The sequence below is a fragment of the Vespa velutina genome, chromosome 18, assembly GCF_912470025.1.
Source record: "Vespa velutina chromosome 18, iVesVel2.1, whole genome shotgun sequence".
NCBI lineage: Eukaryota > Metazoa > Arthropoda > Insecta > Hymenoptera > Vespidae > Vespa > Vespa velutina.
This window is the reverse complement of record NC_062205.1, coordinates 3762978-3789594: the sequence shown is the minus strand read 5'-3', so window position 1 is coordinate 3789594 and position 26617 is coordinate 3762978. Positions and strand designations below refer to the sequence as shown.

Here is a 26617-nt window from a genome sequence, read left to right as displayed (position 1 = left end):
AAAAGATTTAGATGAAATCACCTGTTTACCGGTACTTTGGAAACCTTTCTATTAAAGAGTCCATTCGTGTCGTGTAATCTCACATTCCCTCTGGAATTCTTTTGTCTAGAAAATGGGAGAGAGAGAGAGAGAGAGAGAGAGAGAGAGAGACAGCCCGGAGGGTTCGAGCCGGAAAGGACCACGGTAACATTTATTGCACGTTTCTTTTTCATGCTCTTCGGTCACTTTGAGATGCAAAACCGAGTTGGTTTATATGAACGAAAGAGAGACAGATCAAAAGAAAGGAGGGGATAGAACGAAAATGAAGATCAACTAGAATCTTCCGCTTTTCGAAAATGTCGTATGTTCCATGTTCAAATATTTAATTCTGACTAAATTAACATCGTACTAAAAATTTTACCGCAGTTTAAAGTTTTCCGAAATGCGAGAGCATTGAGAAAAGAATTTTTATTATTTTCATCAACGGCGAATATAAAGCTCCGTTTTATATCGCCTTTAAATTTAACTTTATGAGCTCGAAAAACATGAAGGTGACTTAAATAATTTTTCGTGACTAATCGCGTGGAAACGCACGTGGTTATTTCGCTGATAGAACTTTACACCAACGAGATTGTATAAATTTCAAGGGAAAATTTCGCATCTCGTTCCTATCTATCTTTCTCAGAACGGTACGCTTTTTATAAGATTAAAATCTGTAAAAGATAATCTTTTCCCATCTCTCTTCCTCCTTTTTCATGTAATTCTGTTGCTCGATGATTCTAAAACAAAACAAAAAAAAGAAAAGGAAAAGTATTTTAAAACGTCTTCTTTTCTTGTCGTCACGAAATCACAAAAGTCGTTTTATACTTTCTCGTCTTTATCTCTCACTGTCACCACTCTATGTATTTACGACGTGCGAGCGAGAGAACGTTTTGAATTACGTTTGGTTAATGTACCCTATCTGCGAAAGGAGAATCCGTGCTATTCGCGATACTAAAGAGTGAGACACCAAGAGAAGGAGGAAGAGAGGGAGGAGTTCCGATAAGCAGAGGCTCGGTCGTTAATGCGAAACTGATCGAGGGAAACGACATTTTCAGGGCGGCGTTACAAGGCAACGCGGGTCGCCTGGTATTTTCCGGCGAGTTCACCCCATTAAACATTTTTGCTATCTCTCTGGGATCAGCTCGTAGGGTAGAGACAGCAGCTCCCGGTGCTGCTGGAGGTGCTGCCTGGAGGTGCTGCTTGGAGGTGGAACGATGGGAGCAGGAGGAAGAGGAGGAGGCGCGAAGTTGCGATGGAAGCTATAGGGGTGCTTGCCTGCTAGCTAGACGTCGCCACCTGTTGCTCTTCCAGTCGACCTCCTTCTCTCTCTCTCTCTCTCTCTCTCTCTCTCTCTCTCTCTCTCGTTCGTTCGAGCATAGCCTCGTACCTCGCGCCTCGTATTCTTCTACAAGTCTTTCTCTTCGTCTACTTTCCTCGATTCTTCATGGTGGGCAGAGGGTCGGCTCGAAAAGGCAAGACGTGTCGCTCAAGGACACTTGTGAGATTCAGATTCAATCGAACGAATTGTCCGTCTTGAAATCTGCCCGCTCTCCAATTGCTCTCCTCTTTGTACGATCTTCTTACCTCTTCGCTAACTCCATTTTCTTTGGTCATCATCTCTCTCTCTCTCTCTCTCTCTCTCTCTCTCTCTCTCTCTTTATATATATTCTCGTGTAGCGAAACGTCGGCTCTTATTATTATTTTCAAGAGAAAGTTTTCTTTTTCTCTCGTTAATTGCAAATTGATCGTTTCTCAAATAATAATCGTACTCGTGTAATTCGAATGTATCCACCGATAGAGTCCAAGGTGATCAAGTGTTAGTCGATTTAAAACACCAGATATTCGTTATCTCGAATACGATGACAGGCCTAGAATAGGGAGAGAGACAGTAGATCGCTGCTCTTTGCTATAGGGGTTGCAATAATCAGTGGCTGCTGTTAGTGTCTCATACAGGTATCCTATATCCTCGTACTATCCGGCACGTGAGTATCTCCTATTCAGTCGGTCGATGTTCCAATACAGAGAACGCTCGTACGTACAAGCGGAATACCATTGTGACGTGCATGATTATGTGACACATACCAGTGAACATCGTCCCTCTTCCTATGGTCTCATTGCTTCCTCCTTGTTTCACTGGGAGAGACCAGGCCGACGTTGTGTTTTGCGAGACCCATATTGCTTGCAGAGTACTGTATGAGGATCGTCTCTGGACATCGTCGAGCATTATTACGTCGGTCATTATCTCGTCACGACAAAGGAGGAGTCGATAGTTCACCGTTAGCTTTATCTTTGAAAAAATCCTCTATCTATCCTTTACCAATAATCGATGACCGGCGAATTTTACTATTTCTATTTTCTAGTTAACCAAAAAGTACGATAAATCAGTGTTGATAAACGAACGCCTTACAAATTGTACTACCCAGCGCAATAAAATTCAATCGTAATCAAGCGTCTAAATATGTCGCGTTGTTATTTCCGTTAAATGATTATGGACGCTGATAATGTATTTTTATCAGCGATACGCTTCTGTGAAAGTGCATTGATTGTAAATTCAGTGCGAAGCAGTCTCGCGGGGCCGATGCCGTTACGGTGAATCGTCGATCATTGCCCTTTAACGATGCTCAATCGAATGCTCTGACAGAAGGGGAAAAGTAAAAGACGATGAGAAGAGGAAAAAGGGTACCCGATGTTTCTTGTATATAACCGAATGAAATTATTCATGAGTATCGTTCTAGTTTTGCTGTTGTCGACGAATGTTTCTCTTACTCGATTCTTCTTTCAGCTTTCCTATCGTGAATTCGATGGGAAAATATAGAATGCTTCTGAAAACTCGAAACATGCTTCCTTTTTCTCTCCCCCTTTATTTCTCTTTCTATAAGAAAAATTCCATATCTTGGTATTTTCAAGGATCTGAAAACCGCGAATGTTCAAGATATAAATGACGGTGACTTGGTCCGTTTTTTTTCTTCTTTTCCCTCTTTTTTCTATCGCGTCCTCCTTGAACTTTGAGAACTTTTGGCAACGTTCTAGCGATAAATTCACGTTGGATCATAAGAGGTATGGTATACAAACAGCGACGTTCCCGTAGAAACACCATCGATCATCGACCTTTTTCCGGCAAGTAGGTGCTGCTGGGTCCACTGTCGGCATTCGGAAAGATGTCGTAGAAAGCGAGAAAGGGAGAGAGAAAGAGAGAGAGAGAGAGAGAGAGAGAATGGGTGCGTGTGTATGAGCAAAAGAAAAATTGTCATCTTTCTTAAAGCATCGAATCTCTTTCCACTTTTCAAAGACGATCTTTGAGAAACTCTCGTGGGTTTCTTTCTACTTTCATACAAATGGATTACGAATTATTATAACTCTCGTCGAACGTATAACTTAAGCGTTCTCCGTACGATTCTATATCTTAGGAAAAAGGAAGAGAAAAAGACATTTAATATCTTTCGTTTTTTTTTTCTCAAGCGACATTTTATTCATAATCACAGTATGATCGCACTATTAGCAGTATCTCGAACGACGAGGCGAGCGAAATTAATTTGGCCTGTGCAGTCGAGACAGAGAACTAATCGGAGTACAAAGGAGTCTATGGAAGAGGTTTGTGAGGGTTGAAAAGGAAAAGAATCAGATAGAATAGTCGAGAACGATCGGTGTAAGAGAGCGGAAGGTTAAGAAGATGGTGTGAGTGTAAAGGCAACAGGGTTCGAAGGGAAGAGAGAGAGAGAGAGAGAGAAGGAAAGATCTCAACGAAGAGATAACCGGTACGGGAGCAAATGAGTTTCACCGAGTTCGGACAAGACTTTAACCGTTTAACCACGGCGTGTACAGCGGCCGCCGTTTTAACACCGGCTGAAAGTGACTACTACGACGAAAACGGAATGTTATCTGATGGCGTTGAGACGGCCGAGGGTAAAAGTGTTGACCGCTCGACTTTCGCGTTTTCCTATCATGCACCCCTCTTAGCAACCCTTCGCGAGCCGACTCGACCACTTCTCGAGGAAGTCTCCTCGTTAAGGCAACCATACTACGGGAGCAGCTAGTTCCTTCATCTATATATATATATATACCATTCGTGACGCAGTACGATTATCGCGATTATTCCGTGGGCGTAACGCGGGAAGATTTAAAATGGACGATTCCTCTGAATGATTTCTCACACGTAAACGTCGAGAGTCAATTTTATTAGTGCCATCTCCAGAGTTCATCCTTCATCTTTTAAATATTTGATTGTCTCTTGCTCCGATAATACTTATCTTTCGTAATACCATTTTTCTCATAATACTATTATCGAGTTCGATATTTCTATGATAAGGGAAATGTAATAATTATTATTAAAAGATAATTGTAATAATAGTGAATAATTTCGTCTAGTAGTGTGCTGCCTGCCTATCATTTTCCATTTTACGCCATTACATTATAACTCTTAATCATTTATGGAACGACTTTAATTAATCTTCGAGGAAGACTCGAAAGTTTACTAACGTTAATAGCTAATAGTTAACATGGTAGCTGCAAGCGAAGGATTTTAGGATAAAGCAACAACGTCGAATGAGAAGATGGAGGAGGTAGAAAGAGGAAGAAAGAGGAGTCACGGTGAAGCTATAAATACGGCACGCCACCTGCACTTAACGTCCAGCGACACCGAGACTGTTCGCAGACCGAACCGAATCGTGGCTCGTAGTCCGTGCCTGCGTAGGATTAAACGCAGTTTCGCGTGTCATCGTGCTGCCTTTAACGAAACTCTCACCTCGACTTTGGTCTCGAAATCGCTTATTCATTTTATTCCGCGTTAATGCCACGCAAATGGTGCGCACGCACGAGCTAGGTCAAATTTTTCCTATTTTAAACAGCAGAACTTGTTATTGAAGAACTTCGGCCACGGTCATTGTAAAAAATACAAGGTGATATTATATCTTCTTATCTTTCGAAATTTCACTTTGTTTTTTAATGAATTTCATATACTTTCAAGAGATAGTGAGAGAGAGAGAGAGAGAGAGAGAGAGAGAGAGAGAGAGAGAGAGATAAAAGTAACTTTGATAGAATAAAAATTATCAGAGTCGAGATTTAATCAGTCATTGAAATCAAAGTAGTCTTCTTTTGAAAAAAGCTAAAAGAGAAAATCGATTGAAGTACGATATCGAAAGTCTCGCCTTTTGTTGCCTAACGCATTCGAGCTCGTTGAAAAAGGAAGACTAGAGAGAAGAAAAGAAAAGAGAAAGCTCGTTTGTTCGCACGAACTCGTTCGTTTGAGGACACCCTTTTTAAACTCGACACCCTTGAATACGAATTTTAAGCAAACTAATACTCATCGAATGTATCACGAAAAGCGAGTACGACGTTGAGGAAAAGAGGAGAAAGAGATGAAGGGAGGGTAAGAGGAAAGAGAGAGAGAGAGAATGAGAAAGGCGAGTGTTAGGAGGAAGACACGTTGAAGGTTGAAAAAGGAGAGTATAAAATATGGGCTTGTAGAAGAAACGAGCAGGTAGGGGTTAGGCAGTACGTGGCTGTAGTTTACTGCAAGCGTGTTAATTAAACAAAAAGCCACTTCGTATACCAAGCTAATTAGAGAGGGGCTCTCTCTAACGCGCGCGTTCTTCGCTTTAAAAATATTTACCTCCTCCGCTCATGCCGACACCGTTTTTCCTTCTTTTCCACGCACGGCTCTTTTTCTTTCGCCTTTCTCATTTTTCCCGCGCTTTTTCCTACTCTCTCTCTCTCTCTCTCTCTCTCTCTCTCTCTCTCTTTATCTTTATCCCTTATTCTTTTTCCTTTTTTTTTGTTCAACGCTTTTTCTCTGCTTTTTTTTCTTCTTTCTTTCTCATCTTTTTAAACCGACTCTTGAGACTCGAAGGAAAAATGCGAGACGTCGTGCATACCTCACTTGTGCCTTTTGCGTGAACAAAAAGAGCAGATTTAACCAGAGCTTGATTGAATTATTGACCAAACCATAAAAAGAAAAAAGAAAAAAAGAAAAAAAAGATAAATGAAATTACACGCTTTCGAATCGAACAAGCGAGACAATTCACATGCGTTTGAATATTCGATCGTCCTGTGATTCCTGCTGGCGAAGATAACTAAATTCAATGATGCATCGTTATAGTCCCGCATTTCGTACGGGTTTGAAAGCGTCCATCATCAGTGAATTTCATGACACTTCCCTATAGATGTGCAGAGAAGCGATTTACAATGAAATGTCTGCTCTAAGCCACGTTTCGAATATATAGCTTTCTATAATGTTTCTTTAAAACATTAGCCTAAAGTCGTGAAGAATAATGAATTCGTTCGAAGACGAACAAAATACTCTCCACCGTACTGTTTACGTACACAAGGACTACCATTACTCGTTTCTTGTTTATTCAAATGGAAACGTTGAAATCGTGCACAAGATAGACAGGCGAGTCCTATTGTTTAATTCAACGCGTAGTTCTCGTCAATCGCAGATTTCGGACGAAAGCAGGCCGACCACGATTAGGATACACTAACGTAGCCGCAAACAAACACTGCGGGTGAAACGCGATGAGCGAGTAGCAATGTAGAGCGAGCGAGAGAAAGAGAGAGAGAGAGAGAGAGAGAGGAAGAAGGGGAACAAACGGGACATGGCCGGATGCGAGTGGATGGACAGTCGGAGACAGTGAAAGGGAGAGAGCGAATGAAGGGAGAGAGAGAAAGAGAGAGAGAGAGAGAGAGAGAGAACGAAAGGAGCATCTGCGATCGGATTAGCACCGTGTAGTGGCGACACTTCCCGGTGATTAGGCTGATTTCACATCAGCCCTAAGCCCGCGCTTACAATGCCTGCAACCGATAGAACGCCAAAGCACTCTCCATACAATTGCCATTAGATCCGCTTGAACTAGAAACACTTGATGCACGGAACATACATTCGCGATCGATCGTATGTTTGTCTTTCTTACACATTATCTCTATTTTACTTTCTTTTTCTTGCCTTTCATCTTATCTCTTTATCAAAGAAGAACTTGTGGAGTACCGAGTCGCAACGAAGAAATGAGTAATAATTCTTAAAAAAAGAAAAAGTCTAAACGTATAAATATTAATTCGTGTACTTATGTCAAATAGAAAAATATGACAAGTTGTACGTCTCTATCGTAATAGTAGGAAGAAGAATATTAGGGTCACTTGAAAGAGGTAACGAATCGAACGGTAACGCGTGAATTCATAATGCGTATCGCTCGATGAAAATACGCCAACTGGTTGGCCGCACCGGCACATGGTTTGGACGAAGCCGTTTTTCTGATCGGTCAAAACATCGCTCGGCCATCGACAAAAATTTTATTCCCAGGGCTTTTCAACGTTGTTAACTCGGCACGCGCGTCATTTACAAAATCGGCGCACCGAACAGGGCTGACGGTTGGTGGCGGCTATTCGACGATTCCGAATGCGCCGGAGATCTGCTTGTTTTTTATCAAAGTTGCCGTTGCTCGGTGAAGCATTATAATGTAACGAGTCCGTGATTGGTTTTTGCAATAACGAACACTACGCTTACTTTATTTTTTTTTGCAAGTGTATCATACAGGATTGCTTGCCACGAGCAATTGATCGACCAAGTCGATGATTTATCGATTTATTTATTTCCTTTTTTCTCTTCTCTGTTACAGCCAGGCAAGAGATATAAGTCGCCGGAGGATTCACCACGTTCGGAGCAAAGCAAAGTGAGGTGAGTTGTTCGACGTTTCGATTAGGTACAATTAATTTGAAACTTTACAAATTGTCTTCCTCCGTATCTGTTCTTTACATTTCAAGATGGGAATAATTTTAGTAGTGCAACCGGTGCACATGGCGTCACTAAAATTATCGCATAGAATTCTTGGAAAAGTTGAACGGCTGCCAGGTCGATGTCGTATCGGAGAGACCGGAATAACGACTTATTTTCTCCAAGATCTTCTCGCTATTCTATTATACATTCTCTTAACTTAATTGCGATTACGACGAATGTGAACTTAATAACGATTACGAGAAATGATAAAGTCCTCGAAAACGTAAATATTGCCCTAGCGAAGATCAAGGAGCAAAAGGTTTTCCGATAAAAGATATGCGAAGAGGATGAATTTAAGCGGGAAAGCGATCGAACTCGTCTCGCTGAAAATCGCGATGCGTGCAACAGAGAAGGGAGAGTATCCTTCGGCATTTCTCGCCTAGGTAGAGAAAGATAGGAAGGAAGGATTTGATCGTAGTAAGGAAATCCCATTCGCTATACGCTCGGTATATCGATTTCCGTGTGACGGCCAGTATATTCTCGTCTCGTAACCACAATATCCATTCCTCCGAAGCTATTTTGAAAATGCACTAGCCCTATGGACCAGCAAAGGAAGCGCTGCGACTCTCGATCTATATTCGAAGCCCGAAGAGGATATTGAACGACAGTAAAAATCAAGATCCTCGTCGTCGTCGTTCGATCCGACGATGAACTCCGGTTTTATTATTCCCCTCCGTTTCATTTCGCCATCGTCCCCTGTGGCCGGATTTTATGCGTTTTATCTACCTAACTACCTACATATCTGTACTCAGCACTGCTGTAATCATTTTCAAAATCGACGAGTTTTATGGGCATTAGAAAACGGCTCGCGTTAAAGCCGTCGAAAATACATTCGAAGCGCACAAAACCCTTTTTATCCAACATCTCGGCACGCACACCCGCAACCCTCGTTGTCCCTTCGAACGATCGTGCTTGTATTTCTGATATCCGTTTTGATACTTTTCATGTTGAAATTCGTAGGCGATTCTCGTTGTTACTACCTCGATGTAATTTGAACCAAACAGCTAGTAGGTCGAACCGATTATCTTTCGTTACACCCTGTGATTCCCAGGTGCAACGCGTGCCAACATAGGTCGGTAAGCGTTTAGAGTTCGGCGTTGGCAAAGATTGGAGATATCGGTAAAGACCATATATGTGTATAAATAAAAATTGCTGCTCGGGCACGAAGGAAACGTCGAAAAACGAGAATAGACGAGAACGAAATATACGCGTTTCTTCGTTTTTCTTATTACGTGTCGTCAGTTTGACAAATGGCTCGGTGAAAAAAAAAAAAAAAACAATTCAGAACTTTGCAATTCCTTTACCTTTTGCTTACTCCTTCTTTTTTCCTTCGATCATTCTCACTTTGGATAAATATTTCCTCTCGACGAATTTTTATCTATTTTCATATACGAAATATGTTACTTCTTTATAAGTCAACTTACAAAGGTATCTTAACGAAATTAACTTTGTCGAATGGAATAACGTAGACTATATTTCGGATGTCTATTCCGATTAATAAAAAAAGAAATACATTGTTTCAAACAGAATATCCTTCTTTGATACATGGATTGTTCGAACTCGAACAAATTTCAAACGGGACATTTTTTTACAATTTCGTGAGAACGAAACGCGTGATCGATTGGTTTCTCTTCGCTGACCCGTTCTCATCATACTGCCAAAAATAGTAATGGATATTTTTCAACTTGAAGAATAATTACATCCTCATTTCGACGATACTATAAAGAATATAATTGATTCCGAACGTAAAAGTGTAAGTGTCGTTAAAAATATTTCTATTTAGAAAGTAAAATATTACAAATGTATATTTCCTATTGGATACTTTTGCACGAGTCCTATTTTTTCCGATCAGTTTTAATGTGTGGTTTTGCGACGGCGAATGCATAGAACTGATTTCGATTGATACGAATTCTGTTATTTTTCTTTTTTTTTTTTTTTTTTTTTTTTTTCCTCGTTTATTCATTATCTCTCCGATATCGATTGTTACGTACGATGGAAAATGTCGAGAGCGTGGGATACGCGCGCGAACGCTATTTGTTTTTCGTTGACGGAAAACGCACCTTCTCCATAAGTAAGCTATCCAACTATCGTTAACGAGTAACAAGAGTACGCCGTTTTAAATCCAGATATACCACGATTCGTTGCATTTATAAACATGTAGACACGAATTATGGAAATCGATTTTATCATATCTACGAGTAAATTAAATTTTTGTTCCGCCTTTTTTAGCTCGATTTAATTCTTATAACGTTAAGATTGTTCATCATCTTTCGCTTAGTCTTCGTCGTTGTTATTTTATCGTTGTTAGCATTACGAAGGAAACTGTTAAACGGCAAAAATTGAAGAGTCTATGATGTAGGGCAATGGTTTTTTTTTTTTTTTTTTTTTTTTTTTTTTTTTTTTTTTTTTTTTTTTTTTTTTTCTTTTTTTATATATGAAAAAGCTTATAACGTTTTGATTTCGCAAAACGTTTGTCGCTAATTTCACGATTCCCGTTTACTAAAAACTTGTACATTTTAATCCATCCTTGGGAAGCTTTCGTATTTGCTTTTATGGTTAAAAAAAAAAAGAAAAAAAAAGAAAAAAAAAAGAAAAAACTTGGTTTCTTTTTTATCTGCGAATAATTGCGTCCTTTGTTATAAATCGAAAAAATATTTCAAAAAATTAATTTTGAAGATTTAGAAGAAAAGTTGGACGATATTTTGTTTATCTCTTAAAAGCATGTGACTACAAAATGATAATGTTTAATGTAATTTATTACGCGATAAGAGACACGCAATAATCTAATATTTTATTCCTTTTCAGTAAACAAAAGTTTGATAATATAATTTTTATTATCATTATTTTCGCTTTAATATTTATTCGTTAACTAATGTATTATTTATTTCTATAAATTTAAAACCAATTAAATCGTGCATAAGAAGATTATCCTAATATAACGAGAAGGAGGTCCATTTGCTTTATTCGAGTTGCACAATACAACAATTTATGAAACGTCTCTCTCATTTTCTAATTTGCTCTTTTACGGAACACATATTTTCCGTCAAACACAATGAAAAATTTTTAAACAGTTCCTTTAAAAGCATGAAAATATTTGCTTCCTCATCTCGAATTTCCTTCTCGTCGTCGTCGTCGTCGTCGTCGTCGTCTTTCGTTCGACAAAACAAACGCGATTTCGCGTTTTCGAACAAAGACAATTTTCGAAGCACCCTAACTATATTCTCCTTGCGCCAATGTAGATAATTGGCTTCGTTGGCCGCGAACTTTTAATTGGTTCCATCATCCCCGCGTATCCGTGACGTCATACGTTCATTTCTGCGCGAGATCTTCGCAACAGTTGGATGAAGATTTCCATTTTTTTCCATTTTTCTTTTTGCCTACCTTTTATCCGTTGGCAAATCACTGTTGGGCAAATAATAAGCACGCGTCTCAATGCGAAGCTTTGGCCCGTCATAAAAGCTGAACGTTATCAAATTTTCAAAGGAGCGTGCGTTGGATTATCGCGCTAATTACCGTAGAACTTCCAATTATGTATGACGATAGAATGTGTTGTAATTAACGATAACTTTTTAACGCGTGCGTCCATACGTACCTGGTGACGAGGGAGAAATTACACGCATTACCTTGGTCGTTGTGACTAAATTAAATTAGCGTCGAGGTATCGTAGATGTATGCAGTCCGATGATGAATCCTCGTGTCTGCGAAGTTAAAATTATCATTTGAAAATTTTGAAAAATCAATAATTGTACTGACTCCCGTTAAATTTTTACTCGAAGAAATTATAAACAAAAATGTTACTTTTCTATTTTTTTTTCTTTTTTTTTCTTTTTTTTTTGTAAATAATCGGCATAATATTTGAAAGCTTTATTGGTTTTCATTCTTTTAGGATATATAATAATAATACTAATAATAATAATAAAATATTTTAATGCTGATGGAAGAGAGTGCATAAGAGAAAAATATAAGCGTAAGCTATCGCTTTTAGTCCCGCTATCGTATTAATTTTTCAAAATCCTAAAAATTCCCGGAAAGCTCTCTCTCTTTCGCTTTATTATTTTTCATATTTCAAAAGTAAAATCGCGAAATCGAGTTTTCCGTTCGAATCGTTTCCCCGATTCCATTTGCCCAAAAAGATGATGTTTTTCTCGAGTGCGGATTTCTAACGACTTTTCGGAAAATTAACGAGCCGCCTCCTTCGATACCTTATCGCGATACGTTCCGTCGATTCAGGCGATCGTCGGATCTTCCGATTCCTTCAGTTCGGTCGGTAAAATCGAAAGAAAATACCATGACGTTATTTCAACCATCCTTTCCGTGGCTGCAGCACCGAGAGAATTCCGCTAGCAACCATCGTTGCTAACCTTTCTCGCTATCTCGTTCGGAGATATCTCTTCTTATTCCTTATTTCGACAAAACTTTTCGCTTTTCCCTCCGAGGCAAGAGGCTCTCGCACGAGTTATCGCGATTTACCCGCTTCTTCTTGCGATATTTCCTCGACTCTTCCCATATAATACTCGAGTTTCTTTACGACCTATCGGCTTTGTCTTTTCTTTTTTTTTTTTTTTCGCCGTTTTCTCCCTCCCACTTTCTCGCTCTCTCCTGCACACGCAGCAGCCGTACGATCTTTGGGTAAGACGTCGCTAATATTTGCGTTTCGGCTCTTGAGCAAATTTAGAAACGCATAAAGGATCCCGCGCCCGCCCTCCCCCGTAAACCCCAGTAGATGGGACTAGCAGAAGTATGTATATTTAAAACTAATCGAGGTTAAATCTCCTTCTTCCATTTCTGCATTTTCTCTAAGCAAATTTGTTTAACGAGATCACTAACTCTTTACTCTTTAAATTTTTAAAGCTCTTTAATAGAGTATTATTCCATTTCTCATATGATTCATACGACGATCGTCGATAAACATCGTGGGAACTTCCCTTTCGCGGTTAAAGTGACAAACCTTGTCCGTGGTCGCGCACGTATTCACATTCTATGCGCAATAAGAGGAAGGGGGAAAGCGCGTTTAGGTGGATTTACCGCTGATACGACTCTCGTGGCTTGTTTCCAAGTTAAACTCGAAGAGACTTTCGGGTGAGTACGCTTCCGCAATAGCCCTCGTGTCGAAACTGCGTCCTCGAGGATAAACAAAAGCGTAAGCTTTGGACAAATCGTATTTGCCTTGTTCTCCTCGGCCGTGTATTAAACGAAATTTAACCCCGCTCGACCCCATCGCTCAAGCTCCTGTACGTCAGAACAACGAGATTTTCAATGGAGAACCTCGATAAATAGAAAACATTGTAGACGAAAATCCTCTACTTCTCGGGAGAAAAGAGGAGAAAGCACAATGGAGGAAAAAAATTCGACGGATTCTTTTTGTACATAGTCCATGTATACGTCTGTGTATGTATTTATGTGATATACCGTGGAATACGAAAAATAAGCATCATTTCGTTCCCGTTCCGCACGATTTCTCGAGTGGAAACGTTCCGACGACTTAGGAGCGGCGACGTCGAGGGAGGTGAGAAGATGATACTTTTGACAGATTCGCGTAATACTCCATAGGATCAAGAAAGATTCACAAGGGGGCGCACGCTCCTACCGTCTTTCTTTTCTTCGTCCAACAACGACGACGACGACGACGACGACGACGACGACGACGGCGAAGACGAAACTCGAGAACTTTGCGAATAAACTTTCCACACGCGAGATAACGCGTGAAAAGAAGAGACCGTAGGAAGGAAGGAAGGAAGGAAAGTGGATGCCTAGACTGCTAGCTACGGAGGACGCGGTATCATCTTGACGTAAAATATGGATTATTCCGGATATTTGCATTTGGAAAATAAGCCAAAGAGTTTGTTCGGCTCAGAGGGAGAAAAGGGGGAAAGTAAAAGTTCGCAAAACTTCTTCTAGTCGTCGACGTCGTTTCACGCGCTAGCCTTTCTCGTTTTTTCAATAATTATTGAATCGCTCGTCGATTTATTCTCGATCGATCTAGTCTCTCGCCTAGCATCGAGACAATCCAACTTTTTCGATTTTTATTTATTATTCAATCTTATTCAATTTGATATCAGTAAATCTTCATAGAGATGCTAGATTAAATAAGAAATTTTTTTTCTTTCTTTTCTTTTCTTCCATGAAACCATTTCTCTGTTGCAGCGTTCGATAGACGAGGATTTTTTTTTTTTCTCTCCATTATATGCTATTATAGCAATAGTTTTATGATAATTAAAATAGCAAGGCGACAATCAGCATTATCTCTCGCGATATTATTACTCGTTCGCAATATTATTACTTCTCCTCCTCTTATCGTACAGTGGCGCTTCGATCGAGGATAGATTGACGTTTCGCCACATATCCCGCGAAATCGCGTGAAATTTATATCGCAAAGCATATTGCAGAACTGGCGCGTTGCAGCGATACGCGAACCAGGCGTTTATTTCACGTCGGGAACCACGAAAATAATCGTTATTACCAGCGACAAGCGTGAGCAACGATGACGAGATTACATTACTCTAGCCCGATGCGCCCGTTTAGGTGCGTTTTCGGCTTTCTCTACTCCCCATCCCTTTTGCATACCCACTATTCCCTTCCCTTACCCCCTGGCCCTCTGTCGTTCACTACTAACGCCCTCGAAATCGACGCCTCCGGCGTAAAGGTTCCCTCGTACTATACATAATCTATCGTTTCGAATCACTTCGTATCGTTTCGAGATTTGTATTTTGGCGTCGTAGAAGAAGAAAGAGAAAGCGAGATAGAAAGAAAGATACAGATTCTTTATTCGGCGATACGCGTGAAACTAGGTTGAATGCTAACGCTTCGAAAGCTCGATCACGTTCTTCTTCCTACTTGATGGAAGAATTCTTCTCTGTTTGGCAGATACTTCACTGCTATAGCGAGCGTTACTACGACACAAAGAACATACTTTATACACTTTACAGACGCCTGATAAATTCCAAGAGTAGTCGAATAGAATAAAAATAGATTCGAATAAGTTTTCGATAGATGCTTGCTTTCGAGGCCTGTAAAAGCTGCGCTTCTTCGTTTATTCGCCCCCCCCCCTCTCTCTCTCTCTCTCTCTCTCTCTCTCTCTCTCTCTCTTTCCTTTCTTTCTTTGAGATAGATTTTTATCAAAATAAATGGAAGTTCGAAAGTATCGAAGTGAAGATAAGTATCGCAACATTTTGAAAGTGGAAATAATTATCTTTGGCTTTATCCAAGAATGGTGGCAGTATTTGTAACGATCGATGAACTATTTGTCCCTAGGAACTTTGATTTAACTAAAATTACCAACGGTTATACGAAATATTGACTTTTCGCCGTTTCGATATCAACGATAAATCGTTATTATATCAAGTAATATTATTTGTAATTCGATAACGTGACAGCGTATTTCCTAGTTCAAACTGCGAAGCGTTGCTTTTCCCCCAAAGTTCCGGCAATTTATTCTGACGTCGCTGAAATATAGATTAATTTTAGCACGTCTTTTCTATCTGTTATGATGAATTACACTACGACGGCAATGTAGGAAAATTAGAAAATCTAATTAATTCGTCGATATCTGCATTTTCTCTCTTTCTCTCTCTCTCTCTCTCTCTCTCTCTCCCGCTCTCTCTCTTCTCTTCGTGGGAAAATAAAGAACTTTTATGGTTTCATCGAAAAGAAATCTATTTTACTTTCCTCATAAAATCATTTCGTCGACGAGCGCAAGCCTGTCTCAGAAAAAATATTTATCGCCTCTCGACGTACGCGTAAATTTATTCCTCGTTTCTATATTCCATGTTCGACACGGGAATCCAGGATTATATCCTTTTCCCAAGCGAATCGCCAATAGGTTCGTAAAAAAGAAAGGAAAAAGATTGTGCTACCTCGAATTCTTTTCCCTTCGAACAATCCTACTGCTATGACCAATTCACCTTTGGTCCTAGAATATCAAAACTGGCAATGACTGACATTATGAACTGACAGGATACGTGTTGCAATATTTAGAGATCAAAATTTATCAGTAGGAATATTTTTCCCTTTTACATTAGCAATCATACATTTTATTAATTTTATTATTGTTCTCGGCTTACATAATAATTTAATGCTAATTGAAAATTTCTATTATTATTATATACAATAAAACAGTGAAATACCGCAGTACTGATTAACTGCATCAAAAATTTTATTGATTCCATAACTATTTTACTTACATAACATATTCCTGTTTCCAAATAATTATAATTATTATATTCAATGAAACAGTAGATTACCGTAATAATAATTGTTCTGCATTAAATACCAAAAACTAATCGTCTATAAGTTGGAAAAAATATAATCGGTTTACGTCATTTGCTGCGATCGTGTTAAAATAGCGCGTACGGCGAAGTATCAAACGAGGACAGGTATCGAGGATTGGAAATATTTTTCTTTCGCAGACAACGTCCATCGTTGATGATAGTGTTCTCGCGAGGGGGAAAAAAAGAAAAAGAGTATTGGCGAAGCAAGATGTAAAAAAAGTGTAGAGAGCGAAAAAGCGAGACGCTAGGATGCGGATGAATTGGAAAGGGGGAAAAAAAAAACAGAAGAATGAAAATGTAGGGGCAGCGAACGGGCTGGAATGTCTTCGTTCACTAGCGGAGAGCCGCTTCGTGCGAAAATGAAAAAATCACGAGACCGGAAGGTAAGGGTGCACATCTAGATACATGGACATAGTTATATGCAAAATAAGAACAAAGAGAAACAGTATCAAAAAACTCGTTAGATCTTTTCCTAGCCGTATTTTTATCTATCGGACTTAATGAATGAATATCTACCTTTATTGCTTGAACGAGAAAGAGAGAGAATGATATTACGAAAAATGTTTCTTTTAATCATTTTATCATTTATACGAAGCTAATAATCTATTGAATCTATTCGAATCTATCTACAGAATCGATATTATCTCATCTCGCAGTAGTGGATGTACAATCGGAATGTTTTCTCGCTTCGATCATAGGAAATTCTCGTTCATGAAACCCGTGATTCAGCGTTACGAAAATGTCAAAAATAAAAGATCTAGTCGCGCTGTTAACGGTGCCGTGTTACGTGCACACGAAAGAGGGAGAGAGAAAGGGAGAAGAGACACGCACAGAGTGCTACATCTATCTTGTTGGCCGTATTGAAGCGTACATCGGCTCTAGAGTTAAACCTCGCTGTAACTCGATATCGATATCAATAGGATCGGTGGCGAAACCGTTTGATATTCGATACTGCCTATTTATGTATTTACGATTGGGGGAAAGGGAGGGGGAGAGAGAGAGAGAGAGAGAGAGAGAGAAGAGGGGAAGAAGGAGAGAGAATTTCGAACGCGTACAAGTTACGTATATTTTCTAACGATGAACGTGTTATGTAGAAATGTCGGTTTTGTGCGCGTGCGTCCACACATGCATGAATGTAAAGGATGCATCAGGAGAGAGAGAGAGAGAGAGAGAGAGAAACATACATACACGTATAGTATCCTATGATGTGCAGCTGTGACGTACGGGGAAGAGAAGGCTGCAAGTCCCGACTGTTACACTCGGAGAGAACATGGACGCGCGACCTGTGACTGGAATACGGCACGTGACGAAAATGCCGGTAGAATTTAATAGAAATTAACTAAAGTTACTTGCAGCCTGTAATGCTTTGCATCGTCAGCGTAAAAGAAACATAGGAATATAGGTGGATAAGTACGTATGTGTTACATACGCTAATGCATATCGAAAGTGTTCGGATTCTCACGTACTAGTTCCTATACATTGATTCTTGTCCGAATATCGTTTATTTAAACCATAGGAAATTCTATGTGATGTATTACAGCTGCTTTAGTATTTCATATGGGATATGAGAGAGAGAGAGAGAGAGAGAGAGAGAAGAATCTCGGTCGTTCGAATGAACATATCGATAAAGTTGAGTTCCCATTGTATTTGGAATTTTGAGATACTCTCTTTTTTCTCTTTTTTCACTCTCTGTTTTCTTCTCATACGAACTACGTGAATCTCACGGTACGCGAAGACAATGAAAAGGGTTTTTACGTTGGCAGAACGAGAGGCCACGGAACGATTAATATCGTAAAATAGGTCGAAACGGTCGAATAATCTGGGAGAAACAATCCTCGAGCTCGGCGTCCATCTTATCGAGGCACTCGAAAATACGGCCTCGAGATATAGGAGTAGATCGTGTATATTTTTGAGTCGAAATACAACGCCATTGTCCGCCAAGACCCTAAGTACATACATCCGTATATTTACATATACTATATTATCGCGTTTATAAATATACATATGTGGTACACTCACGTACCACAATCTATATATTACTTCTACGTATACCTATATTCCCGAATAAAGGAAACCTTTCATCCGTCGAAGCAAGGCATTATCGTACATACATACAACATATCGCTGCCTCCCGTAGCATTTTGCCAGTGTGCTTACCGGGCGAAAGACGGAAACGTTTCTACGAATCAAGAGATAACAATACGATTATGCACCGACGTCTTTTTTCGCTAGCCCTTTTAAAAACTGGCATTTTTATGGGCACGATAAAGGAAAACGAATCGATAGTTTCCTTTATATATAAATATATATAATGTATATATATTTCTTTCCTTTTATTCTTTCGTTCTCGAAGTCATTGCTATTTCGTTAGGCGTATCAAGGGTGTGCGTACGTTGTAAATAATCGAGTAATGCCTTAATTATATCTGTTGACTCAATTTCTCGTATTCGTATATATCCTGTATATATCCTTGAGATAAGATTTGCGTTTCAAACGTTAAAATGAACTTGTAAAACGTGAATTGCCAAGAAAAGCGGTTGGTAAAGAAAAGAAGAGTTTCTTTGCGAGTCATATTAACGAAGCGTCACTGTCATTCGACCGATAGAGAAAAGTGGTATTTCCGTCATAGGAAAGAGACAAAACGACGCGACAAACGACGTTCCTTTCATCCATTGTGAGGCAGACGTATATCTCGATTCAAGGATTACCGGAATAGGATGCACCAGGTGTCTACCTTTTTCCAAACTGCGACGGCGTCGCTCTCGAAGATGGAACATACTCGTCTTCCGTTTCCTTCTCGATGCACAAGCCGTGTTTCGCGAAGCGTCCTCGTTTGATCAGCATCGGCCTTTTTTACATACAACCGAGAAAGCAACATAGAGAGATAGAGAGAGAGAGAGAGAGAGAGAGAGAGAGAGAGAGAGAGAGAGAGGGAGGGAGAAGGAGAGCAGCTGGAGGTAGAGAAAGAGAGAGGAAGGGTTGGGCGTACAAAGAAACGTTCTTCTATTTGGCTTCCTCGCTTCATTCCTCTTCTCTCTCTACTCTCATCCTGCATCATTCTTCCCTTTCTCGCTGTCTGCTGTCGAACGCACGTCGGAAATAAAGGGACTCGGGAAGCAGGAAAACCTCAATCGGGGAAACACCGATGAAACGTCGCGAATATCGAAAAATTGGAAATGGGTTAACCCTCGGGACTCGAGGACATTGGACTTTCATCGTAAGTCGTAGAGAAATATTTTTATTTCTCCTTTTGTTTCTTTCCTTTTTTTTTTTTTCGAAATCGTCCCCTTTGCTTTTTTGCGAATTAATGTTTTCGATTTCTTTTTTTCCCGGCGTATCGAGAATCACGGAAAACGTTTTATCCTCGTAGCAGAAAAGCAGCAATACGATGTTCGATGTAGCGACGTTTGAATCGGAGAAAGATGGAAGATACTTTTGAATTGATCGAGTGGATATGCGATTCGCCAGCTTGCCGATATTTTAACGATCATCCGTGCGTCTTTGGATCCTCTCTCACTTTCTCTTCTTCCCTCTTTCTCTCTTCGATAAACGGTTATACTCAAAGAAGAGAGGATAAGAGATTGCGTCGAGGCAAAATCCAGCGCGTAAAGTTGCAGACGTCTACTAAGGAGGCCTTGCATGGACGGAGAAAGAGAGATCGAGGTTGGAAAGTATAAGGTATAAGATGCGCAGGATCATTGCCAAGATGAACAGGCTCCTTTAGATTTATTCCTCGCTTCCATTCAGACATGATCGTTTATATTCCTGGAAATAGGATCTGGCATGGGATCCCATCTCAAGTTGTACTTTTCAAATACCCTTTCACCTTATATGCCGCCTCGACTGCCACAATCTTGAAAATACGCAGAAAATCTTCGGTTTCTACGAGTCGCACGTGAGATATCAAGAATGGCAGGATGGATATATCACGCGTGCCAAATGTAATGCACGTGTACTCCTATATGCATATTTAGAACCATAATGAAAGTTTGGACAGTATACAAGTAATATGAATTTTATGGTGACACCGATGTCAAATCGTTTGGCGAAGGATCCCTTATTTCTCGCTCATCTCGTTGAAGGATAGAACACAAAGGGAGGAGTCTGAGAGAGAGATATGCATAAGGCGGTCATGTGGCATGAGACGAAAAGGCTCCCATGGGTCTGTATTATCATCTCTCAACGTTAGGTACCTTGTTCGAGGCTAGAGAAGAGGGAGAGAGAGAGAGAGAGAGAGAGAGAGAGAGAAGTCAGTGTCGGATATATCGCAACTCTCGACATATACCTGCAACTAGGCGTACAACACGTGTATACGACTTGCATAACGTGCGATTTCTATGGGAATGCAGCCAGGCGCAGGACCGCGTTTGCATGCGAAAGATAACCCTGGATGCCCTGGCATCGCCACGTCTCTACCCAATCCTCCTCCTCCCCATTTGGTCTCTCTCTCTCTCTCTCTCTCTCTCTCTCCCTCTCCCTCTCTCTAGCAACTACCCTTGGCGAAGCACACACGCCGCGCGTTGGTAAACCCATCGGCATCACGACGCCTCTCAATGTCCGAGAGCAATGCTCACGGCCTGGCAATGCTTTTCCTCCCGAATTCTCCACCAGAATTCTCCTCTCTACGGAGTTTCGCCACACCTCTTGCTCGAGAGCCTCCCCCGAGAATCGTTCGGACTCTCACTCCAAGAGATACACGAATTATTTGCCAGCAAAAAGCTACGATTTAGTTTGTCACATACCATTCAAAGGTTTGTCTTTAAAATTTGCATTATCTTTAAGAAGGTATCGCCTCGCAAAGAACGAAACGTTTCGTAAAATGACTATTTCCAGTGGAAAACAAAAAGACTCTCGTCTATTTATCTTGATCGTCCTCTTAGGTGCACGCTTCCTCTAACGTCAGCAAGCTCGTTTTGTTTGTTTCAGTATGTGATCTTCCGAAAATTGCACTTTAGCTCGGGGAAGCGTGTAACAACATTATTCTAGATACTCGTCCTTCTCGTTCTCTCGCGAGACGAGCCAACCTCCCCTTTCCACCGACTGGTAAAACACTGACAAGGCGAAACTTTGTTGCTGCCACAGCTGAAGTACGGTTAAACTCGCTTCTTCTGTTATATTCTTGCTTCTTCTTCCTCTTCCCACCCGCGAATAATCTTGCTGTCTTCGAAATAGGAGGAATTTCAAAATACGAAATTAGATGCAACGACGTGGACGTTTGCTTTTAGTGCCCTTCGTTCCACAGCTCGTTCACTGCGACGACGACATTGTCGCGATGCCTGTGAATGAAACAATTAACCGCGTTACCGAGCTAGTCGTCTCATTTTCTAAACGAATTCTGTGCAGTGGTCGCGTTAATCGAATCGGTCCTCGGTCTGGAAATCCAGCGAGCAGCTAATTGCGTATTTCGATGACAACGTTTAACGAAAAGCATCTCGAAGCTAATATTTCGTCAAGTTTTACTTAATACCTTTTACGATTGTTCTACAAGACATATATCATTTTACATCAATTTATTCTTTTTTCATCTTCCAATACCGTATTACGTTCATATATTACCGTAGTACGTTCATATATTACTGTAATAATAATCGTTATTTAATTAAGAACGTCGAGTTCGTACTCGTAAATTCTCGATTCGCTAAGCTCTCGCAAGTAGATATAAATAAAAAAAAAGCTCTTTCTCCAAATCTTGGAGAAGCTCCTCGTTCTGTTCTATCCGCGAAGAGTTCTAGCAATAACGAGGAAAGAAACAGTTGAGAATTACGTTGGGAAACAGTTGAGCGGCCACGCTGTGCGTCCAAATGGACATCATCAACAACGGTGTTGATGCCAGTAGTCTTACGTGGCGTCCATAAACCGGAGACAAATGGCGTTTGAGAGTTTATCGTTCCTCGAAGAGAGGACGAGAGAGAGAGAGAAAAGAATGGTGGAATCCGTCTTGCCATGTGATGAAGGGCGACGGAAGCGTTGGACGAAATGGTAAAGAAAAATAAATAAAGACGACTAACAAGGAAAGAAAAGAAACGACTAACCATGTATGTATAAAAGAGAGAGAGAGAGAGAGAGAGAATGAGAAAAGAAAACAGTCGGAAGTGGAAGCCCTGTTGGATGATAGAGAGGAAGAGTATTCCGGCTTCGTACGTGTTCGTTTTGCTTTACTCCAGCACACATCCGCGCGTACGAATTCAGCAAGACTTCTACACATTCGGGCACACGTACGACACCACCATTAACATTTTTACGAGATCACGTAACCCGCTACTGTAGGACTTAGCGGTTCCTTCAACATAGAATGCGCGACCTGAGAGATTTAATAGAGAAGCTACCTCGGGTACTAATTTTCTGATATACCTTTTTTTGAGATGTAGAAGTGTCGGATGATCGAGACGAATATTCCCGATAGAGGTTAAGAATTATCGTAGCTCAAATAATCGATATGCCTACATGTAATGTACGAAGATAAGAAGAATATGACCTTCTGTACATAAAAGTTATTCTCATTAACAGTTTTGTTTTCTTCTAATCGATATCATTGCCAAGTTTCTCGTTACTATTTACTCTCACTTCTATACGCTTACTCGTTAACTAACGATGTACATGGATGATGTACATGGCTGATTTTTGGTTAAAGAGAACTAGGCGTAGGCGATGTCGAGTAAGAAATAATGGTATAAGATGGATGCAGTGTCACTACCTTCGGCTGAAACTTTTAGAATCTTGAAAGTAAGAAAACGAGTGGTACATATCGGTACGACGTGTCTTGTTTCTTATTCCCTAGACTCTTAAACCTCTTTCGGTCTCTGTCGTGTCTCTATTCCTTCGGGACTCTCTTTCTTTATCCCTCTTTTACTCTTATCGCTTGGTTAAAGAAAGAGAGACAGAAGGTAAGGAAAAGGTGGTAAAAGACTCGGCTGGATGGCGGTGGCACCGATGTTGATCGGTCTTGCGCGCATCTTTACCTTCTTGGATCTTAGAAAGGAAGGATAAAGTTCGCGGCAGTATGCTGATACGTCAGCCGTGCACGGCAGGTGTGCTGTATGACCTAACGCAAACGGAGCGACCCTCTTTCTTCCCTTCCTACTTTCCCTCCTTCATTTCTTTTTCCTTTCGTTCAACTTTTCCTCTAAATAAACTACACTTTGAGAGTTTTTTCCATTAGCGGTATTTTCGAAAAATATCGAATTTTAATAGGGTAGTTTAACGTTATACTTTCTCGATTTAACGAGACAAAAAAAAAACAAAAAAACAAAAAAAGAAAGAGAAAAAAAAATTTCCTCCATGCTAAATATTTCAGAAATTTTTTTTATTGATTTTAGTTACTTTCTATTAAAACTATTAAGTCCAAATCGCGAATTCTGATTTTTCATTTTTATCGAATTCTTTTCAGAGAAGCTGACGCTACTTTTAAAATAGTTGAGATCTTTTTTGTTCGATTCGATCGATACAAGATACAATCCTGAAGACCTACGTACATACTGACGGTAGAAAAAACACGAACGCTCGTATCCGATGAGAAACCGAAGATCTGTGGTTTTAATGCGCGGAAACGTAACCATAAGAACAAGACTTTAGAACGAAATGATTTTTATAAAACGTGACATGCTCGTGTGAAAAAGAGTGACAAAGCAAATACCGACAAAAGGTAGAACTTGTAAATGCCATCTGTTCTCCGCGTATAAAAGAATATTTTTTAAGCTTTCAAGTTTTCTCTATTTAAAATGGCATACGATTAACAATGATGATTAATTTCCGTACCTATAAATTTTTCTTTCCTACGAAATTCGAAAAAAAAACCTAATCAAGAATATCTATAAAATTTATAGAAACTATAAGAACGTCGAGGAGCAAGGAGAAAAAGGGAAAAAGGAACAGTTTAATTTCAGTTAACGTACTATGATTTCTGAAAGCAGCGCGAGTTAACTGTTTATGCGCTATAACGTTGATCTGGCAAGTTGCCATAGGAATTCCTGTGGTAGCGGTTTGCCACTTTGGAACAGCAACTGGATGAACTGGACTAAATGAGGATGCTGTATCAAGGAGAAGTTCGTTATCACTGGCCGACAATATAATAATCTTAGAAAGTGGTAGTTACGAACATATGGTTATACGATTTGGCATTTGCCAGGATCGAATTTGATTCGGAGAAACGGTAGTAAATGAAATCCTGCATGGGTTGCGTCTAGGTTACTACGTCTCGGTAATCGTCTTAAATGATACCGTTTGCCTAACGCTGCTTTCACGGTGTTACTTCGATGGCAAATTGTAAGCAACTGATTCGCATGTCAACTTGGCTACATATATTTATACACGTAAACAACAACGTTTATACGTAGTAGATAGATCTTTGTTTACACTTGGTCTCGAATAAATGAAACGAAATAATTATTAGATTAAACATATTGATCTCGCGAAAGATTCAAGGACATTTTCATATTCCTAAATGAATGGAGATCGCTTTATTTTTATAACCTGAGAAGGTTAACGTAAGATCGTTTAAAGCACAGAAGAAACGCAAAGTTGTGCAAGCGAACGAGATAAAAGAAGAGAAAAAGTAAACCATACAGAATGAAATAGAGAGAGAGAGAGAGAGAGAGAAGGAGAGAGAGAGTTGGAAATATGGTAGGCGAGGTAAAGCTCCGAGAATTTCTTTTGGCTCTTCCGCAGGCAACGTGCTTACCGTACTATCGTTCGTCGTTTTACCTCGAAACCACGTGTTCGACCACTATCGTCCATAGCATTTTATTAAATAAATACCTTAGACTCGTATGCGAATAGTAGAAGCTATGCTAATAGGAAATAAACAGACTATCCTTTGTTCGTAGGCACCTCAAAGAAGAAAAAGCCTTTTCGTGCCTCGTTTGTGCTTTTTGTTTGATATCATCTTTCTTCTTTGTTCTTCGCTCATCTACCGTTTTTATATCTATAGTCCTTCTTCGCTAAAAAAAAAAAGAAAAAAAAAAAAAAAAAAAAGAAAAAAAAAAGGAAAAGACAATTGTCGAAAACTCCAATCTTTTATAACAGTCTCAGGAAAATTCTTGGTCGATAAATACGATTACGATGACGTTACAAATAAAAGGATCGATTTTATTCGCGATAGATCGTACTTCGACTGGAATAAAATGAACGCCTCGTACTCGAGGAAATATTTGTCGGAGCAACCAAATTTATCTCATAGCTTAAATCATTTCCACAGTAATAGGTTTACGTCCGGTGTACTTTCCCATACACACATAGACGAGCGATAATGACGATCGATATATTTGCGCGAGCGCGCACTGTATACAAACCGTTAAAAACACGCTGGACGGATAAATGATATCAAGGCGTTTGATGCATACCGACGCTCGTATGTAACCATTTCACGAGCTACGACCGATTTATTTTTCGGACATTTCTGGTAATGTAACGACGCAACGCGCATGATCGAAATTAGAAAGAGATCGACATTTATATTTCTCTTTCTCTCGAAATTTGATATATGTACATATACCGATTTCCCTGTTAAATTTTCTTGCTCGGATCGTCTCCGAAAGGGGATAGGGAGGGGAGAAGGAAGATAATAGGAAGAAATCGCTCGTCGAATTTAACGAGCGCGACGTCGAACGAGAAAAGCAAACGCTTTCGTTCGAACAACTAAATACACCCCTCTTCCTCCTTTTCTTTTCCTTCTTCCCTCTTTTATTCCCCAAATCTCATTCCATCGTACGAAGAAATCCAAGAGATGCCTCGCGTACGTTGAAAGTCCATACTGGAATTTGTCCATTTCATTTACCACAAGATATTTTCGGTTGGATCGCGAGGAAGCACGCTCTCGTACAAAACGGAAGTTATATTGCATTTATTGCGAAATAAAGTTCGTTCGTCGGCCTCTTCCCTGCAACTCCCTCGACCACCTTCCTCTTCCTTCTCCGCGACAAAATGTTTCCATCGTCGAGTCGATACGAGTCGTACGTAGACGTAGAGGTAAAGGAAAAGGTGAAAGCAACTTTCCTTCTATCCAGCTCCTTCCATTCCAGGTCTTTCCGTTAGAGCTGCTATTCCCGGGGGAAAGGGCTGGACCGGAGACAGGGTGAACGTCTCTCCACCCGACCATCTGGAATGACCAATGTATGACCATTGTGAAAATGTTCATTGTGCGCCGCAAGAGCGAGGAAGCGAAAGGTTCGGCCGGCTTCGTGGAGTTTCTAACGAATTGCTAAGCCGGAAACTGTCTCCTACCCTCGAGGCGATCTGCCCGAGATCTTCGCTAAATAGGAACTCTCCCGTCGCTACCTATTCTTTCCACCTTCACCTTCCCCAACCCCTCTTCCTTCTTCTCTTTTTTTCCATTTTTCTCCCTTTCTCTCGCTTTCTCCGTCTAAATTCGTTCCTCATCCTCTTTTACTTATCTCAACTATTTCTGAATCCCTCGATTTCTTCCATTTTCTCTATTACATTTTCGCTTCTAATGTTTCCTCCAATATTAAACGAAAGGAAGGAAGAAACTTATTCGATATTCACTCGATCTATACAATATGCAAACTGTTAGAAAGACGATTTATAATGGAGTCTTGATGTAATTGAA

General features: G+C 40.1%; 2 protein-coding genes across 6 annotated transcripts in view; one reads left to right on the top strand and one right to left on the bottom strand.

The window, feature by feature from the left end:
* The window catches only part of LOC124955350 (zeta-sarcoglycan), a 133928-nt gene that overhangs the window by 79167 nt on the left and 28144 nt on the right, over nucleotides 1-26617 (top strand). For 2 of the 3 annotated variants that reach the window (XM_047509663.1, XM_047509662.1), the window contains exon 3: nucleotides 7629-7687. In XM_047509663.1, coding sequence (XP_047365619.1) covers nucleotides 7629-7687 — 59 coding nt within the window. The remainder of the gene's footprint in view (nucleotides 1-7628; nucleotides 7688-26617) is intronic. The other variant, XM_047509664.1, reaches the window with a different exon arrangement.
* The window catches only part of LOC124955349 (protein Cep78 homolog), a 66386-nt gene continuing 50549 nt past the window's right edge, over nucleotides 10781-26617 (bottom strand). The window contains exons 7-8 of one of the 3 annotated variants that reach the window (XR_007102848.1): nucleotides 11379-11484; nucleotides 10781-11188 (exon numbers count right to left, since the gene is read on the bottom strand). Coding sequence is in view for 2 of the 3 variants with exons in the window: in XM_047509658.1 (XP_047365614.1) it covers nucleotides 26088-26146 (59 nt within the window). In the remaining variant the exon portion in view is untranslated. Of the gene's footprint in view, nucleotides 11485-25291; nucleotides 26147-26617 lie in introns of those variants that run through there. The other 2 variants (XM_047509659.1, XM_047509658.1) reach the window with 2 other exon arrangements.